Here is a 20792-nt window from a genome sequence, read left to right on the forward strand (position 1 = left end):
ACGCACCACCCACAGATGATTTCATGTTGGAATATTCTACTCCTAGCATACAGGTGAATGCTAATCTTCAACTAGTTAACTTCTGGCCTGACAGCAATAATGGAAGCTACTGTTAAGTAATCTTGCTTTTTAAGATCATTTCAGGAAAGAATGAATGAACAGGTTTGATAAAACGGTATTTACTGTGTACAATGATTTACTGCACACAGTACAAGAAAGAATTTATAGTGTACAAGAATCCCATGTTGGCTCTATTAATTAGGCTCTCCCCCACCTTTGCCCAGGGGCCAACACTACCAGAGGCCATAAGTATGGCCAGATTAAAAGCTTTCAAGCAACTTGTCAGGCACCACATAACCAGCTGTGAACTCCCCTTCTCAGATCTCTATTCTTTTGATACAACTGCAATAGAATACTGGTGTGAAAGTCTAACTACAGGCCCTCAACTTTTCTGCACACTACAGTTGTGCACATGCCTTATTTAGTATATGTGCTATTTCAAGAAAACTTAGCATTTGTTTACACTTCATGCCTTAATTCAAACAGAGCAACAAGTACAGATAGCTGACCCACAATTGTAGTGAGGCATGCTGTGAATATGGACAGATGAATTTACTGAACTGGTCATTAACTCTGAAGACTAGTTTCTGAAAAAATATTCATGTATTCTTAAATCAGTAAAATAGGCACATTCATTAAAACCTTCAGTGTCATTAAAGTGTGCTGGTTTTACAGATGCATACACAGTTTACCTGTTCCAAATTTGTTTCCATCAATCTTGAAAGCCTGAACCTGAACACTGAATAAGTTGACAAAGACCTGGTCGGTGACCCAAAGTTTCTCCTCCTTATTGCACTTGTAGGAGTTCCCAACTGTAGCTCTCAGTTCACTCATGCTGTTGTTAAAAGCATCCAACTTTGGTTCTGTGCAACAGAAGGCAGCATAAAGTAACAGACATGTGAGAAATAGCAATTGCTAAGGCTTCAGAAAATTCTATTAGTTAAGACAGAACACATACACACCCCCCCCCCCATGCACATATTTGGGCTTCCTTAATAGTTACTGACTAGCCTTATGACACTAACAAAAATCCTTACCTTTAGCTTCAGAAGGCAAAGTTGTGTTCACAATGACACCTTGCAGGAAAAACTTGTCGGTACTTGTATTCTTAAAAAAAGAGAATTTATTTGCACCCATACATCACATTTTAAACAGCTGAAGTACAACTTGGTTTTACAATAGAAGAGTTTAATGCATCCTTATTAGAAGTGCTGAGGCATTTAAAGCCTTAACACACTGAAAGCCTAGAAAGTGATACCAACTACTGTACAGTTTTAGAGAAGAAACCAATGGGAGGGGAGCAGGGAGGAAAATGCCCTCAGATGCTTTTTTAAAAAAGCTACAGAGTTAGCATTTGAAGATGAACATGACAGATACTCACAAAACACCACCTGAAAGGTACAATCCTCAGTTAACCCTGGATAATGAGATCTATAAAATCCTGGCAAGGACATAATACAAGTGCTCACTGGGGGAGCCTTAGAGAGGCAGGATCTACATTAATGACTAACTCAAGCCAAAGTCAGTTTGCCCCTTTAATGGCTGACAATTAAGAGATTTCAGGTTTCTCATGACGACTCAACCCAATGAGCAAGCATACTACATCCCAAACAAGTGCCAAGTAGTGATAATGCCCCTTTGAAGGAAATAAAGGGGCATCAACCCTTCTGTCACATGTACCGTTGATTCAACAAAGAAAACATAATACCTAACAATTCACTGCAGAAGACAGTGAAAGCAGCAGGAAAACTACTCATGCTGTATAAACAATATTCCTGAAAGGACTTGAATACAATTCCGTTTGCATGCTTTTCATATAATTAGATGGAACACCTACGTACAGCAGTCAGCTCCCCTAAAGGTTTCTTGAAGAAACAGAGCTACCAATAGTCTTGTCTGAGAACTGTAAAATGTATTTTAAAAACCCTCATTGCAAATTAGCCCTTTATTTCCCCCACCATTTCTGTTACTTGGATTCCTCTCCCTCCTTGTTTATTATGCATTCTGTAGGGAATGCATCTAACTTTTTTGGAATAAAACTGATACTGACTGTCACACACATCTTATCTTGAATATGGATTTAATGGAACAATTTAATGGAACAATTTAGTCACATCTAAAAAGCATGCCAGAGCTGTGCAAGTAACATTAAAAAACACCCTTACCAATAGAAAATGGAACACAAGTCTAGTTTTCCCAAAAATCAGGTTCAGAAAGGCAGAAGAATTGTCACAGCTCCCAGAGAAAGATGTATTCACAGGATCAAAATTCAGCACAACCAATCCAGTCTACAGAGGAGAAAAGGGCTAGTTATTACGTCTCTCAGCAAGTTGTTAACATTCTCTCAGTTTTCAGCTCTTTTCTACCTGGTTTCCACTCAGATGCAAGAAAAACTGCATGTGGATACCCCCATGAACAAGTGCTGATATTATGGGACAGGCTCCTTGTGCTTATACCCCCCCTTCAAGCCTCATGGCACTCTCGAGGCCCAGACCCTTTGGTTACAGTCAAACTATTTTCCAGGTAAAGATTGTTGTGGATAAGGAAGCTTATACTTAATTGAAGAGCATGAAGGAAACATCAGCCATTACCACCATGCATTAAGATTTAATTAGATTGATGCAACCATAAGAACACTCTTCTGCTTTCACTTGAGGGAGAACTGACAACAGCCATAAGGAGTTCTGCAGATTACTGATTCATTGGAAGGCAGACAGTTTGAAAGGCTTTATTACACAACAGTAACAGTTCAGCATTTCAGACAATCCTGTTCGCAGATCACTATGGGCTAAAGCAGTGGTCCCCAACCTATAGAGGCTACCGGGCTCCCGGGGGCGGGAGCCACTCACGCACCAGGCGCTTGGGGTCACGCCAGGGGCAGGGAAGCCCTTGCACCTGGTGCCGGCATGTGCCCCAGGGCCGGGGCCGCCTGAGCGCCTTGTGCCATGGGCCCGGTGCCGCCGCCTGAGCCGCGTGCCCGCACGTGCCCCGGGGCTGGGGCCGCCCGAGCGCCGCGCACCAGGCGCCAGTGTGTCGCGCGCCTGGGGCCGGCACCTCCAGTGCATGGCGGGCGGGGCCAGCCCAGGTTGTCGGCGGGCACAAACAAATGCCATGGTGCCCACGGGCACCGCGTTGGGGACCACCAGGCTAAAGGTTTTTAAGCCTGATGGATTGTATAAGTGTTCACAAACAAGCTTCTGATAATTGATGAGATACTCTTAAAATTATTTTAGCAGGATTAAACACCTGCTTCTTGACTAGAGGCAAATAGACAACACAGAGGTAAAGAGGAATCAACTGCAAAGTATCTCCTCCAGAAAGTCTGCTAATGGCGTATATGCACACAGGTACAGACTTGAAACCAAAGCTGGTGAGCTAAGGTTGGCAGCAAAAAAGTATAGAACCAAGAGAGCCAGGAAGTTAGAGTAGGCAGAAAAACTAAATATAACTAATAGATTCAGTTGCCAAAAACAAAAACAACACACACAGTAACAGAATACTAGCAAGGTTGCCTATAAACCAATTCCACTCACTCAATATTTGCTTGTGCTGGGCTTTAATGTAGTTTCATACATTTTTAGTCAATTAAGACTGTGAAACTCAAAGACTGTCTTGACTGGCCGGTTTTTCCGGAAAATCAGCCGCTCTCCCAGAAAAGCTTGCCAGCTGTCTACACTGGCCGCTTGAATTTCTGCAAAAGCACTGACTTCCTACTGTAAGAAATCAGTGCTTTTTGCGGAAATACTATGCTGCTCCTGTTCGGGCAAAAGTCCCTTTTGCGCAAAACTTTTGCGCAAAACTTTTGCACAAAAGGGCCAGTGTAGACAGCTGAGATTTGTTGTGCGCAAAAAAGCCCTGATGGCGAAAATGGCAATCAGGGCTTTTTTGCGCAAAAGTGCGTCTAGATTGGCCCCGGACGCTTTTCCGCAAAAAGCGCTTTTGCAGAAAAGCGTCCGTGCCAATCTAGACGCTCTTTTCAGAAAATGCTTTTAACGGAAAACTTTTCCGTTAAAAGCATTTTCCGGAAAATCATGCCGTCTAGACGTAGCCAAAAAGCATATCAAAGGATTGTCAGTTGTCTGCACTGTATTTAAAGGTTTGAAAAAGCATCTAAATATGAACAAAACCCTGATTTGCATGTCTAAATGAAGAAACAAATGTAAGCAGCATCTTAATTTTCCAGATTCTCCATTTGATGTTTTGAACTGTTTCTATATCTTGAACAAATGTTTCAGCCTGGATTTCAACATTCCAGGTGTAAAGTCCTGGTATATAATGGAAACAGTTAAGTGACTTATCTAGAGCAGTGTTTCTATGAGTACTTTTAGGGGTACGAGAGAGGTTGGGGGGGGGTACATCAACAACTGAAATTTGGAGAAAACTAAATTTGTTTTAAGTTTTACAGCGTTTTATTTTTGTACTTTTTATACCCAAGAATTTCACCACCCACCTGGCTACGATTAAGTTGTTTAAAAAAAAATGTGTGGCAATGGTAGAAAAAAATGGTGTGTCTGAAAACTGTAGGTACTGAGGGTACTCTATTTGTTAAAGGGGGTCCTTTTTTTTTTTTTTTTTTTTTTTTTTAAATAAAGGAGTTGAGAAACACTGATCTAGAGCAGCTACCAGTACATCAGGAACACACTATTTATGGCAAGGTTACAATGACTATCCACTACAGAATTAGTGTATCCAGGAAAACTGTTAAGCAATTTAATTGCAAGACCATAACTGAGTACTGTAACATTAGTCAAGTCTGTAAAGCACAGGGAAGCAATATTTTCACTCTCTCTCCATGAAAGGTTTTAGTATAGAAATAGTAATTAAAAAAAAATGTACCTTTCCATCTTTTCTTGAATACGTGACATTAAGTTGCAGCCCCATATTAGCAAGTACACAGGTCCCATTTCTACCAGTCACATTATATTTTCCAATCGTTGGGTTTTGTGGAGGGGATGTTGGTGCTTGGCTTGTCGTAGGTGCCTGCCTAGTGGTTGTCGTGACTGCAGTAGTAGAGAGTGGCAAATCTTTTTTACACAGAGTTTCTGGAAAGAAAGTAGTATCAAGTGATGAACATCAAGTACAACTGCACAGAATTACAAGGAAATCATTGACAACAAAAAGATGTTAAGATCAATCTCTCTCTGGGGAAGAGGGAGACTATCAATATCCCCTTATTTCAAGGAGTTTTATTCTTAATATCTATTAACCACTAAAAAATTAATTATATATAAAGTCTAATTTGCTTTTTAACAGTGAGATTCAATACAGAACTGGTCAGCTACACTTTTACTTTTGCACTAGCCATAAGGCATTGTGGGTCTCTCAAAACCCATTCCATTTCAGTTATCAAGACGCCCCATCCCTGCTTGTTTAGCTTTAGCAGAACAGCAGTTTAGGCAATTTAGATTAAATAGAGACTATTCATTCATCAGGTCAGCATTTACTTATTTTCATCAAATCAAGAACATTTACATCAGTGGTCTCCAACCTTTTTACACCCAAGATCACTTAAGTGACAGAACAAGCCAAGATCTACCACCCTGCCCCTTCCTTGAAGCCCTGCCCTCTCTACTCTCCTCTCCATCACTTGCGATGCCCTACCCTTATACTGCTGCTTTTTTCCCCTCCAATTCTTCTGTAGGAAGAGGTTTTTCCAACATTTGGCCTGTTTAGACTGGACCAAATGTCAGAAAGACCCCTTCTTTCGGAAGCCTCCTTATTCCTCGTGGAAAAAGGAATATAGAGGTGACTGAAAGAGCAGGTTTGCTCTTCCACTAAAAAAAAGTGGAAGAACAAATGCATACCTGGATGAGGAAGAGTTTTTCTGGGATATCTCCGGAATCCTGAAAAACTCCTGCAGTCTTGCTATACCCTCGCTGGGTTGAGGAAGGATGTGTAAGCTCTGGGGTGGGAATGAGGGATTTGGGTGTGGGAAGGAAATCTGGATTCAGGAGGAGATGGAGAAGGGGATGCTGGCTCGGGGAGGGGGCTCCAGGCAAGACAGTGTTGGGGTACTAAGCAAGCCACAGGCTTGTGGATATGAGGGTTCCGGAATTTGGGTTGGGGTATGTGAGGGGCTCAGGGCAAGGGGTTCCAGTGTATGATAGGCTCAGATCTAGGGTCTGGGGGAGCGTAGGAGTGTTATGGTGTGGTCCAACTGGGGGTTTGTTGGCCAGTATTTTATTTAAAAATGAAGCCTGTCAAACAAAAAAGTTCCTGCATTATCTTTATTTATGAGAAGGGCGGGGAAACTTGTTTTGAGTCACGGGTCACTGACCCACAGAAAAGTCACTTGGGGCCACACAAGTGAGATGCAAAAAACCCTCCAATGTGCCCCCCCCCCCCAAAGCCTCACTAATGTGGCCCCAACTGTGCTGGTGGGAGCAGGGGACATGGTACTGGGGAAGGGTGCTAGTGGGAGCTGGGGCAGAGGACAGGGTGCCAGTGGGGGCAGGGAGGCCCCTGCACCTGCCTCCCTCCCAGGATTCTCTCCCCCTCGGAGGGAATCCCTGTTGCACACCTCCTCTAGGCCTCGACTCCCCCCTCCCGCAGAGCAGGGAAGCTCGTGCACGCAACCCCTCCAGGCCTGAGTCCCCCCTCCCACAGAGAAGGGAAGTCCCAGCGTGCACCTCTGGTGATTCACCCAGTAAATTCCCAGCATGCCACAGACTTGGAGCAAGGAATCAGCCAGCATATTTCCAGAATCCCCAGAAGGGACGCACAGCTGCTGGACTTCTGTCCATGCTGCAGGAAGCCGCCACTACCTCCACTGTCGGTAGAGGTAGGTAGTAGAGTTTCTTGGGGTGGAGGGAATGGGGGCCCAGAACACCTTGTGATCGACTGGTTGGTGACCATGGATTTACATTAATCCCTGCTTTCTCTCTTTATGGAACTAGCTCCCCCTGCTGACATTCACAATAGGGTTGCAAGATGAACCTAAGTCTGTCAGCTGCCAGACCACTGGAAAGCAGAGCCTTTGAAAGCCACTGAAGCAGATCCTTTGAAAGCCATTTTGTAGCATAAGTATCAGTTCCAGGACTGAGGACCTTATTGAATGGATGGCAGCTGGGGACTTGCTCAGCATCAGTGCAGTTCCCAAGCATTTCCATGGCAGTACTAGTGGTATCTTGCTTCTTACTAAGAGAGTTCACAAGCTGCTGCTCTGGATTCCTCCTTCTAGGGATTGTCCAAAATACACCTTTCCCCCCTAGCATAGACACAACTTGTGAGGTTCATTCCCTCTGTCACTTCTTACATCAGGCCTGCTAGCATTAGAAGCCACCCTCTGCCACTCCTCAAAAAGGAACATTTCTGGTTTATGCATGTTCAGTTGACCAGCATAACTTCTGTTCCTGTCCAGTTTGCAGCCAGCATCCAGGTAGGTAAAGGAGAAGGAAAAGCCTGACATAAGGGAGCAACAACCCAACAGGCTCCCCAGCCCTACTGTTTGCCAAGAGATTACAGGGTCTCCTAACATGGAGTTCCTGTTTGCTTCAGCAACTCTTCACTCAAAGCCCCTGCGTTGCTTCTCTTCTAAACCAGCCCACAAGTTTTATTGTGGGTTGCAGGCAAGAAGTGTTGTATTTAAACTTTGCAATGTAGATGTAGCCTTGCTTTTTTGCACAAGAATATATGCAAATGAGGCACAGCGATGAATATCGCTGCACTTCATTTACATACTTAATGAGCCGCCATTTTGCACAAGGGGCTTTTGCGCAAGAAGGAGCAGTCTACACTACTCCGTGCGCAAGAGCCATTCTGCCTGAAAATAAGCAGCAGAATGGCTCCTGCGCAAGGAAGGGGTTTCTGCACAAAATGGTGGCTTATGAATGTGGCACCTCATTTGCATGTGTTCTTGCGCAACAGAGCGCAAGGTAGACATAACCTAAGCTACTTAAATGTCATGGCATAAACTACATAAGAACCCATACATTCTTTGGCGTTTCCTGCCCATGTCAGGGTTGGGTGCATAAGGGAACTTGCATCTCTGTGGAAGACAGGCCCACCCTGCCTTTCCAGTCCATTGTGGGCTTGGTGTACATGGAAGCCCTGGTAGGGACTTGGCTCAGAAAGTACAAATGAGATCATTCCCCTTGTCCGAGTGCTAATCATAGGGTTATGTGGTCCCAAACGAAGATCTTCCCACAGTTACTGCAGCTACAAGACCCCCATGTATTAGTATATTTGGGGAAACTGATAACCTATGTATCACCCTAGAAGGACCAACCCCCATTTACAAATGAGAGTAAATCCCAAACACAATGGAGAAGTCTTATTTTCACTGATTTAATAAAGACAGTTCCCCATAATATTTAACCACCCTTTTAAAAGCAAGGATGCCAAGTTGTCTGGTCACCAGAGGCTAGTGTTGAATGTGAGCTTGGATCTTTCAGTATCATATTGGACCAATGCAAAAACTGAACTTCCTGCCTACTTTCCTGAAGGTAGATGTGCAATCTGCCATCAGCAGGTAAGAGTCAGGTCTCCCTTTCTGCAGCAGTAGCTCCTACTTCCCATCTGAAGGAAGAGCCAGAAATATATAACTAAGCAAATCCCAGACTCTTAGGAGGGTGAATCTGAGGTCTACCTTGTGACTACACTATCAGAATTACACACTGCTGATAACGTATATAGGTGTAGCTGAACCAATGAAGAACAGAGTCTACACATGTATTTTAACAAAGGACAAGCCTCATTCAGCACCCTTTCAGAAATTCCCACTGAACAAAGGGGGCTTTGGAGACATTCTCTGTCACCGAAGACTGGTTTCCTGCACTAGAAAGAGCTATAATAGAGAACTATACTTCTGTATTTCTCCTCCCCCCCCCCAACCACCTTCCCAGTTTTCCTCAGAACATGCTGAACCTTGCTCAGGATATTCTGATTGGGAACATTTTTGTTGAAAGCGCCAGCACCTTTTTTTTTTTTTTTAAATGTAAAGGATTTGATGTTCCTGGAACATACTAGACAGAGCAATGGAAGTAGGGTTCCACCCAGTCTCAATGGCTGGCCCTAGTTATCAAATGCAGAACAGTGGCAGCAGCAGTAGCCGTCACGGTCGCCTACATCGCTCCACTAATAGGTTTCACTCATGACATGAGGGGATTCATCTGTAATACTGAGAATGTCCATGCTGATTCAATCCTCGGCTTGTACGAAGGCTGCCTATGTATGCCTGTCGTAATGTAGACACTTATCCTGGAAAAGCTGAAGCGAAGCCCCCCGAGTTCATTGTAGAACCATCAGATGGTGGCTTCCATGTTTGGCCTATCCTGGCAGTGAGCAGATGCCATCTTGAGATGAAAGGATATTTCTATTTCTCATTAGTCACACAGGGTTCCATAAACCTAGTGGATACAAGGAAGGTTTGCTTGTCTCAGTGTATTCTCTCAATAAATCAAAGCTACTTACCATTTTTACTTAAGGTATGATTCATAAGATATGCTTGAAGAGTAACATTGCTAAGTGTTATGGTCACATTCAACATATTAATCTGGTTGGTACTAAAACATCTGTATCTTGTGTCAATTTCTGCCAGAATATCAGTTTTTTGCGAAACCTCCTTTTCTCCTGTAAAAAGAAAATGTACAGTTGCTCAAAGATTAAGATGTCTCCAGATAGCACTGCACAGAGGGGAAAAAAGTGAAATGGCATTCCACATGGATAATAATTCAGGTACATACAAACAGAAAATCAAGACTTTTTTACTTCACCTCCAGTTGAGTTGGGGAATGTAGCTGTATCGGACAAATTGTAACGGAACATTAGCGTGTCAACACCATACTGCTCTGAGGTCTTTGTGAAATTCATTTTTAACGAGTGTCCCTCTCCAAAACCAATCACCAGTACAGGAGTCGAAGCATTCTCTGTACCACAAGTGCTTCCCTTTTCCAGTACATGAGCATTGTGTCCAAGTGTGAAGTTTGCCACCTAAAGTGGGTAAAACCAAGAGACTTAAATAGGATTCATAAATGCCTTCTCAACTGTTACTTTTCAGATATCCTAGCCAGTTATTCCAGCACTCACAGCACAACTCCATTACCACAGGGTCACTATTCTCAGCCTTAAGTAACCCTCAAATACGTACTTCAGTGTTTGAGATTTAAATTTTGATGAATATTTTGCTCTATAAAGAAGGAAACCATCAGGCTTCTCTAGCAATACACATTATATTCCTCTCCCCACCACATGTCAGATTGTACCTAACTTCCTGAAGGGGCTATGACAGTTTTACTTCAGTGCACTAGGCAAAAGTGAACACTGGAAAGTTAACAAGCTGTACTAATGTTTCTCAACCTTTTTTGATACCAGGGACTGACTTGCTTTCTTCTTAAACTGGCTAGGAAAACTTGGGGACTGGCACCAGTCCATGAACCAGTCACTGAGAAACAGTGAAGCTGATCTTTTATAAAGGGCCAGTGAGCTTGAGTGAAGAGAGCAGCTCCCTTTGAATGTTAGTGTACATCCAACATAACTAAGGAGCCATTTTTAGAGTTCAGACTGTTTGAGCCCTCCACGGCTCACTCCTCACACAGGCCATAAAAGGAATCTCTCAAGGCCAGAGTTTGGCATTCTGAAGTGTCATCAACTAAGATGACATGAAGTTCAAAAGATTCTAAATTGACAGGGAAGTCCCAGGGGCACTTATACACATTTAGTATATATGAGCGCGCCACATCTCTGCTTATGCATTTCTCTAGGATACAGTGAAACTTATATGAATGCTCTTCCTTGGTCTTACAACAGGAAGTCCTCTCCACTTTTATTTTCCATTCTCCTCATTTTCCCTCCACCACAATCTGTCTATTGAGTGGTTTCATTTCCCTGTTCAGTGTATTCTGTTCTTCCCCTCATTAGAGATCTCATTTTGCATTCCTCTTCTCTATGCATACTCTTTGATGTATCAACCTTCAACTTTTAACACCTTTCCAAGCTGATTAAGTGGCAACCAACAGGGTTTTTTTTAAAAAATTAGGTGCCCTGGCTCAAATGCTATCTACTGTGAAGGCAGCCCAAACAGACATGCTACCAATCAGCAGAAGGTTTTCCTTTTAGTTTTCAATGCAGAAGTGCACAATCATTCCCAGTTGTCTTCACCTGTGCCAGGTGCAACTTATTCAACTGAAGGATTGAAATTTTTAGCATGATTCCTAGTAGGGATGTAAACAGTTAAACTGTTAACTAGTTACCCGGTAAGCCTAAGGCTTACTGGATAGGAAACTGGTTAACTGGACGGGCTGGGTGAGGACCCTGTCCAGGCCATGTGGAGCTGCAGCTCTGATCCCATCCTTTGCCATGCCAGTAGCCCCAGCCCAGCGCCTGGGGGGAGGAGGGGAACCCTTGCCTGGCCACATGGAACAGAAGCACCAACCCTAGCCATGTGGGAAGTCCCAGCCCTGGGGCCTGGGTAAGGGCAGGATCCTGGCTGGGCAGCCCGCTCAAGCAGGACCATGGTTAATTGATTAACCAGTTAACTAAACAGTTAGCTGTTGAACCTCTATTTTACATCCCCAATTCCTAGCCTTAGGACAGTGGTCACCAACCAGTAGATCAGGATCTACTTGTAGATCTTGGCGCCTCTGACAGGTAATCCTGACTGGCTTGGCCAAGAGGCTGTCAAGTGCCAGCGCTTCAGCTGCTCCTCCCCCCACTGCTCCTTATCTCCTGCCCTTTGCCTTGGAGTTCTCCCCCCTGGGCAGCCTCCTGCTTTCTGTGCAGGGCAGGGGAGGGAGAGGAGTGTGCTGATGTCAAGATGCCCCCTCCCATTCTGTATCCTTTCAAAGCAGAGTGGGGGCACAACAGGACTTGTGATGGCGTTTGCTGGCTACTTTAGGGAGAGGGCGTGGGCCAGGGCCAGGGCAGGGGTGAGCCTACCTTAGCCCCACTGCACCACCACTCAGGAGCCACCTGAGGTAAGCAGTGCCCAGCTGGAGCCCACATCCTCAACTCCTCCCTAGTCATGAACACCCTTCTGCACCGCAAGCTCCTGCCCCAGCCCCCCTGCATCCAAACATAGTCCCAGAGCCTGTACCTAGAACCCCCTCCTACATCCCAACTGCCTGCTCCGAGAGCAGCTCAAAGCCCCTCTCACATTCCCAATCCTTTAACCCAAGACCAGAGCCTGTGCCCCAGCCTGATGAAAGCGAGTGAGGATGGCAAAAGAGGAAGGACTAAGTGAGCAGGGCCGGGGCCTCAGAGAAGGGGAGGGACGGAGGCAGGGGAAGGGTATTTATATTTGAGGTAGATCTTGGATTACACTTAAATTCAAAAAGCGATCTTGTGCTTAAAAAGGCTGGAGATCACTGCCTTAGGACATGCAGTGAAATTAGAGATATCCAGGAGGGCAGACAAATCGTATCCATTATACTCTCCTACTACTTGCAGCAACAGTACCAAGCCAGGACGTAAAATGTATTTACTTTAATAAATGTGGAACTGCTGAAAGTTTCAGCAGTTACAAATTTGGGGACGAGGGGGAAAGAAGAGAGAAGCATCAGTGTCCACCTGCCTCCCCACACTGCGGTCTCTGATACAGATGCAGCAGGGGGGAGGTGGCTTCATGTAATCGTGTAGGTTAACAGATGAGCCCAGGATCATCAGTTAACCATGTGAAAGTAACTGTTTACATCCCTAGTTCCAGGAGTTACAACTTAAACTGCAGTGATTTTTAAACAGGTTAATTTAAATGCAAATAAGGTTTTAAAAAAAAGCCACAAGTGAGGTCAGTGGACTTGAAACTTGAAGAGCTGCATACCTACAAGCTAATTTTTTCCAGACAGAAAATGCAATGAATCCCAGTTCTTAATTGATTTGCAGTAAACACCTACCTCAAGATGATAATCACTGAAACTTGATGCAGAAGCATGGACTTAACTCAGTGGTTCCAGTGAATATTTATTGCTACGGAGATTTTATTACTGGTTCTCAATAAAAATTAAATAGTTCAAGATCTGACCTTCTGTATCTCACTATCTAGCAGGATCATGACAGCACTTTAGGAATAATAAATCTGCTAGTGTAAAATCTGGATCAAGACAAGCAAAGCAAAAAGTGAGTAACAACAGTTAATTTCTATAGATACAGGTTGAACTTCTCTAGTCTAGCACTTTTGCCAAACCCTAGCAGGTCAATATGGTCTAGCAGCATTAGCAATACTTCCACTGCTTACTTTGAAGACATTTAGGGGTAAGTTAGAGCTAAACAACAGCACAGAACACTGAGAGCCAGGACTGATGGCTGTAAATAAACTTTGTTGGACTATAGGAAACTTGGCCACACCATGGTAAGTGGACATTCAGCTAACAGATGACAGATGTTGCTGGACCAGAGAGGTTGAACCTGTAGTTAACTTTGATCCCTCATTTACTATTAAGATTGCTAAAGACATTTTTCTGTGCCATACAAAAGGTTTTAAGTTTCAAAAAAAATGACTCCGCTTTAACAATATATTAGACAGATAGGATCTCAGCTAAGACAATCATACATTCAAAAGTGACTGATCCAAGTTTCAGAATAAAGGAAGCAAAAGTAGTCTTACGGGAGGAACACAGTTTGCAAGCTCTTCTGCTGAGCTCTTAATTTCAACTGAAATAAGCAGATTCACTTGGCAGTGTTGTATTGAAACTGGCATAATGCAGAAGAAACTGTTTTAAATGACACTTTATATATGGAAAGAATTGGCTTGGGTATAGTTTCTTCCTCTGTAAAAAGCTCTGAGAGGCCCATGGAGATTAGGGCTTAATGTCTGTATAAAATGGGGATGATAAATACTTAAGGCACAGAGGCAAAAAAGTATTTGAAGATCCCAGCAAATCAGTAGCAGAGAGGAGCCAATAGACTCCAGGTCTGAACTCCCCATGCAGTACCCTGTTGACTGTACCTACAGCTGCCTCCTCAGAACAAGAGACAGATACCTTGCAGCATGTACTGAGCACTAACAGATTTCATGGATCAGAAAGGACAACACTTGGCTGCATGCTGCCCCTGAAGAAAGACAACCACAACTGAACACTAAGAGCAGTGGACAATTTAAATACTCATTTGAGTATTTAATAAGCACACATCATTTGCTGACCTAATATCTGAACTACAAACTAGACAGGCAAGCCTAGAGGCTTCAACAATTTTCCCCAATACATCGGAGTGCTCAAAAAACCACACAATAGACTCAAGTAGAGTCCAATTATACAACTGGCAGAGGACATCTAGCAAATTCTCCTTAAGCTTGGCACAAAAGCACATTAAGCAGGAGAATATCAGCATGAAGGGCACTATCTGCTGAACTGAAGGCCACAAATTAAGCTGACAGTAAAATCTGCAGGATGCAAGAGATTACCAATAGGTACTGAGGGGAGACAAACTAAGCAGTGGTCTCCAAACTTTTCACATTGCACTCCTCCCTTACTCCTGTCCATGCCCCCCAGAAGCCCAGCTCAGCAGCAGGACCAGAGTTGGGTGGCTGTCTCCCTGCCCCAAGCCCTGTTGAACATTCCTCTGTACTCACTAGAGGGCATTCTCCATAGTTATAATACACTAGACCAGTGGTCTCCAATCTGAAGTACTCCACACAAGCTTCAGCAGCAAAAGGCACCAATAGCAGAGCAGAACATTACATTCTCTAGCCAAACAGCACTAACTTTTTTTAAAAAAAGATGTAGGCACACTCTAAATGGGTAGTTACAGCGAGATCAGGAGATGAACCCATTTGCCAGCAGAGAGCAACCCAAGCCAGAAAATATTTCTAGCCTGGCAAGTCACTTACACAAAGGTGTATTAGGAAACAGATAAAGCCCCTCACACTAGGTCAATTTAGTATCATAACAATATTAACAAGCATCATATGTACTTCATTACTGTGGTGGCATACTTATTGTGCAACATATACTCATTATTGCTTCTGTCTTGCAATTTATTGAGGGGAAAAATGTTCTGCATCTGCAAGAAGCCACACTGACCATGGGTTTCAGTCCAGGGGTTTGCCTGCAAAAAGCCTGTGCGAGATCAGGGCTTCAGACTACCTAAGTAACTGCACTGAATCAGACTATTATTTCTCACTACAGCCTCAAGGAAAACAACTTCTAGTATTGATGTTAGGACCCCAAATTCACGCAGCAGCTGGCAGTCTTAAATACTATTAGTTTGATTTTCAGATTAGATCTTGGAACAAGTGTCAGAGCCATTATTCCAGAAACAAGGAGGAATAAAAGATTTAAAGAGCACTGTTTGTGCAAGCAGCTTTTCTGGCTTAATGTTTGCTCTAACTTCTAACAGAACCCACCGGCAAAAAATTTCCTGTTTAAAATGACAATTAGAAAAACACCAAGCTACTCCTACCTTATACTGGCTCTTAGTCGGGTATTTCACTGAGAAGGATGCTGACAGATTAGCTATTATGCAGATTTTACCACTCTGATCTTTCACTTCAAATGCTGAAGATGACATCTGTAAAAACACTGTTAAGAATGGCAAGAAATTAGTTTCAAGGTGTTACTTGAAGAAACATAGCTTTGAATAGACAGTCTACTAAAACTCCTGTCACTGGAGGTCGGCTGGCATAGGTAACTCGGGAGCAAAACTGTTACACGGACATAAGTGCTCATGTGGTACAACGGGTGGGAAAGTTTCGCTCATCAACATAGCTTCTGCTACTCGCAGAGGTGATTTTTATGCCAAGCAGAGAGCTCTCCTGTAAGTACAGAGTGCCTTCACCACACGTGCTGCAGGACTGGCACATACAACTCCCCAAGTGGTGCAAGAAAAACTTTGGATAAGAGTCTTGACGTGACAAAATACAGAGAGTACAGTGGAAACACTTATCTGTATCCACAGAGATCTGTGGGTGTGTCCTATGGACAATTAATTAGCACTTCTATACTTTCAGGGGGGAAAAAAAAACATTTAAAATCTTCCATGTGGTAGTCATCTCTCCCATTACCTTAGCCCAAAATGCCTATAAGCAACCAGTGGTCCTATTTCATTGCCTTTAGTAGTAGAAACATGTTTCCCCCAATGCATGTCAGGCACGTATCAGGGAGTGCTAAAATGGATGAGATTTTAGTAAGGGATACATTTTACTACACTAAGAGGATAAGAACTCCTCCTTCCTTCCCACACCCTGCTAAGGAAGTAGGGATGTTAAATATCAAGTAATTGGCTAATTGAATAGTCGATGCATTCAAGTCCAGGCTCCACACAGCACTGCCGATTTGAAATACCCCTTCCATACACTCCCTTGCTGCCTTTTTCTGATAGAGTCGGGGGGGAGGGGCAGCACAACTAGTCTGTTGACTATCCAATAAGCATTCCCTTATCGGATAGTCGACTCGTCGTTCACATCCCTATGGGGAAGAGCCCCTCATTCTCAGTTTCCAAGCCCAGCAGTCCCTGACAAAAGCTAATCTGTCACTCTCCTTCCCATACTAATGCAGAAAGGGAAAGATTGCCAGCAGCAGTCTGATTCCATCTCACTAGGATGACTTTTGCAAGTTTCATCAACTTGGCACAATCAAGACTAGCAGGGTGAAAGACACTGTTGAGTTGCCTTTGATCACACTGGATACTAATAGTTTGGTAGGGCTTTGTAAGCTGCATTTACATGTGAAATAATGGACATCCTGACAATTAGGGTTCAAGCACAACACACACACCTGGAGGTAGTCCTAAACTCTGGTTTGAAAAAAAGTCTATAGCACTTGAAGACAGCATTGGGCTCACATTTTTCTTCTGAGGGATTTCTATGTAAAAAAATATTAAAAATTCTGCCCGTATTTTAAAATTCTGCAATTTTGTCAAACACTACGAAAAGAACTGAAACAGGCATGATTACATCATTTCAAAATACCTGCCAGCAACTATGTCTGCAACAATCCAGACATAAAAAGATTTCCCTAGTATTAAAGCAGTGGTTCTTAAGCTTAAGGGGGTAACACTGCCAAAAGTTAACCAATAAACCAAAATTACCCCTCTTCCTTTAAATGGCAATAGACAAAAAGAAAAATTACAATGAATCATTTGTAATGTATTTTGTTCTCATACATTATGTTGAACAAAATTCAACACCTATTGTATTTTAAAACTTAATGTCCCCTGAAATATGCCAAATAACCTCTCAATGGGTAACTACCCCCAGGTTAAGAATTGCTGTAGTAGAGAATTAAAGAAACTCCTGTTTCCATGCTCCCTCCCTCTCAAATCAGCAGGTGAGGAGGGGCAAGATACCTGCACCCCATGTCCAGTGAAATGTCCAGCCCAGACATCTGCACTCTCTAACCTCCAGGGAACAGGGATCCAGAGTAGGGATGTAAATGACTAGTTACTATCTTGTAAGCATTGGCTTATCAGGTAGTTGAGTCACTACTCAACTAGTTGCTTGACCTCCCCCCTTGCTGCTGAGGAGGGGGCAGGAGAAGGGGAGAGCAGGAGCAGATGCTGGGGGGGGGGGGGAGGGAACACAAGCACCATCTCCACGGGGGGCTGGGGGAAGCAGAGGTACAGAGAGAAAATTGCTTGCACAAGGTCCTCACTGCTGTGCCTCTGCCTTTGAAATGTAGCAGGAACCCTGTGAGTTTCCTGCTGCACCTCTGCTGTTGAAATGCAGTAATAGCCGCCTGTGGCTCTTATTACATTTAAAAAGGCAGCAGTGCAGCTGGTAGTGAATGCCCCCCCCCATTGACTAGTCAAGTAGTCAATGGAAATTCCATCAACTACTTGATTAGCTGATTAATCAAAGTTTAATATCTGCTTGGTTTGTATCAAGTTTACTTCACAATGTCTCCTTCAGTACATATGAGCAGGGCTCAACAAATACTACAATCTACTCGCCCGTGGCGTGGAAGAGCCAGGTTCGGGCAATCTGCACATGCGCAGATCGCCGGACAGCGCGGCTGGCGAGCAGAGCCCTGCATATGAGCAACTGCAGCTCCCTCTCCTGAGCAATCTTGTATTTATGAGCTCTGGGTTCAGCTGAAGACAATGTTGCAAATGTTACTCCTAAAATTGCAACATCCTGAAATGCCAATGGAGGCAGCCTCCATCCAGGAACCCAAATGACCTATTAAGTAGTTAGCAGCTGACTGAAGCAGAAACATACAGCTACTGGGTTTGCCCATAATTTGGGAGGTGTGGCCAGATGAAAGAAGTTAGATTGAGATATATGAATTTCACCTTCAAAGTCTTAGTCACTTCTGACCCTGTTGGGAAGGAATCCATTCCTTCCCCAGTACCAAAAGCTTTCTGCGTACTAAAGAACTATATTCCTTTCCCATACTTCCCTAATTTCCCTGTTGATAGGGACAACAGCCCAAATCCAGCTCATCCTAACAATTGCCATGATGCAGGTTTGTGCACCAGATTTTGTTGTGGGGGTGGAGAGGGATAGTGAAATACATTGAAAAGCTGGGGGAGGGGGGGAATTCTTCAAATAAGCAGACTGAAAACCAGGAATACTGGATTGTTTTCACACGAGGATTAAAACATCATTTTTAAAGAGAATTTGGAAACTGTCAGAAATTTCAGTTTCTGATGCTACAGTGCAAGTCTTGCCATGAGACTTAGGTACAGCTTGCCAGAGAGTGCACAGCAGTTTATAATATTAAACCCAGATCATTAGCAGAATTCAGAGCAGCTGTAGAACTGGTTGAGAAGTGCCAATTTTTTCCCCCATAGGATTTTGTTTCTCCCCCAACATTTCCTGTAAAGACTTTTTCCCCCATGAAAATCATAACTAGAGAATACTTTTTTGGTGCTTTCACAAGTTCAGGAGTTAACCAAAAGTTAACATTGATTTGATAAAAATCAGAGTGATTAGACCAAATTGAGGGCATTTCCATGAAAGTTTTAGTTAAACTCCTTTTGAGGAAAAAGTTGACCAATTGTATGTGGCTCCACTGAATGCTGTGGAACAGCTCAGGCTTAGATTATACCTCAGGCTCCCTATCTGCAGCAAAACAGGGATAGCAAGGGCTCCCCACACTGGGGAAAGTGCTTTGAGATCTACCAATGAAGAGAGTCAAGAATGACAGGGTTACAGGGTACAGAATGGTAACGTGCCATGGAGCTACAAGATCAGACTGCGGGATTGCTAGCCTTTAAACCACATGGCCAGTCACATGTGGCCCACAGCCTGTGTGTTTGTGGCCTGCAGTGGTATTTGGATTTACACAGGGCTCAACACGGCACCGCAGGGGGGGGAACCAAAACAAAAGAGTAGTCAATTTAATGGCCTTCTATTGATAATGAGTTTTAGTAGATAAATTCCTGCACTATCACTGCTCATTAAAAGTGCTGTCATATGGGTACAATTCCGGTAAATATTTCATTTATTAATATCAGCAGAACTGACTTAAATGGGGCCTGCGTGTTGTGTAGTCTTGCTTTAATCTTTGTATTCATGCCTGTCAGCGTGAAAGAAGCTATGAGCATATGTTTGCATGTATATGCATTCACACTTAGGTTGTGGCCGTTGGCATTTGCTGAGAGTATCACTGTGGCCCCCGGGGCTTCCAAAGTTGAGCAGCCCTGCTTTAAACAAACAGGATGCTATTGGAATAGAGATCAGGTGGCCTAGGAACAGAAGCCAAAAATTTAAAGAAAGAGGGCTTGAAACGAGATTGTAGAAGTCTTATTTAGCACACTGGAAATAAATCATTCCAGGCCAAAGAAGAGCAATGTGAAGAGAGGCATGAGTGTCAGAGGAGGGGATTAAGGAAACAGCAATGAAGCCAGAAGGGACAAGGCCAGGATCACCAAGTGAAAGATGCAGACAGGAGTGGAGCCTCAAAGATGAGAGGTCAAAGGGAAAAGGCATAACTGCAAATTTTAGTTGCTTGGGAATGCGAAAGTATGAGGAGGAAGTTTAAGGAAAAGTGCAGTTTCTGTAAGAGCTGATTCCATAGCAATCAGCATTTTAACCAGTGAGGACTAATAGGAAGTATGAAGAAGCAACTAGATTTACTGAGAGGAAAGAGTGACTCCAGCATCGCAAGCCAGACAGAAAACAGTGCAGTTGTTACTGATGAAGTGAGAACACAAGGTCATTTAGGAGGAGAAGTACAGTTCTGCTTTTGTTGGGTTTTATTTAGGGGAAGTAAGACAAGCACAGACATGGGGAAGAAGTCAGAAGTTCCTTGAGGGCAGACAGTATAAGCTCAAAATCATGCAAGCTGATTATGTCATTGAAGAGGCACAGTGATGCCTAAGAGATGACCAGTGATGAGGGGACATAAGGGAAGGGAGAGCAGAGAACACACCAAAAGAATGAGTCAGAAAGGAGGGGAGTCAGGAAAGAATAGTCAAAAGGCAGCAGCCTGAAGTTCAGAGGCAGCAGAGCAAATCCTAGGGTCTCTGCAAGGGAGTAGCTGTTTCCTGAAACTATCTCCCAAAAAACTATAAAGCTTAAAGCAAGATGCGAGAGAATTCTAAACTGTCACAATGAAAAAAAAAAAAAGAAGGGGGGAGCATATGCCCATACCCACACCAATGTATTGAGTCAGTGCTATTATAGAACCCAGCCTTCCTTATGTATCTCATTAAAGAACACTACATAACTGCAACACAGCTTGTGCTTACTGCAGTACAGACAAATTTAGCAGACCTTTATTCCCCCCCCCCCATTTACTTTAAGCAATTGGTGTTGTGACCTGCAAGCTTGTTAGTCATTAACACCTCCTAAGATGACCACTGCAATGTGTTACAGATAATTGATTTCACAGAGTGAGGCAGTTACTGTCAAAGTA

General features: G+C 43.5%; 1 protein-coding gene across 1 annotated transcript in view; it reads right to left on the minus strand.

The window, feature by feature from the left end:
* Positions 1–20792, minus strand: part of LAMP1 (lysosomal associated membrane protein 1) — a 35220-nt gene that overhangs the window by 1017 nt on the left and 13411 nt on the right. Inside the window, exons 2-8 of the mRNA XM_075918533.1 lie at positions 15394–15512; positions 9774–9990; positions 9472–9630; positions 4897–5102; positions 2226–2348; positions 1098–1167; positions 753–923 (exon numbers count right to left, since the gene is read on the minus strand). Of these exons, the coding sequence (XP_075774648.1) occupies positions 753–923; positions 1098–1167; positions 2226–2348; positions 4897–5102; positions 9472–9630; positions 9774–9990; positions 15394–15512 (1065 nt within the window). The remainder of the gene's footprint in view (positions 1–752; positions 924–1097; positions 1168–2225; positions 2349–4896; positions 5103–9471; positions 9631–9773; positions 9991–15393; positions 15513–20792) is intronic.

Source organism: Pelodiscus sinensis, chromosome 1 (genome assembly GCF_049634645.1).
Source record: "Pelodiscus sinensis isolate JC-2024 chromosome 1, ASM4963464v1, whole genome shotgun sequence".
Classification (NCBI taxonomy): domain Eukaryota; kingdom Metazoa; phylum Chordata; order Testudines; family Trionychidae; genus Pelodiscus; species Pelodiscus sinensis.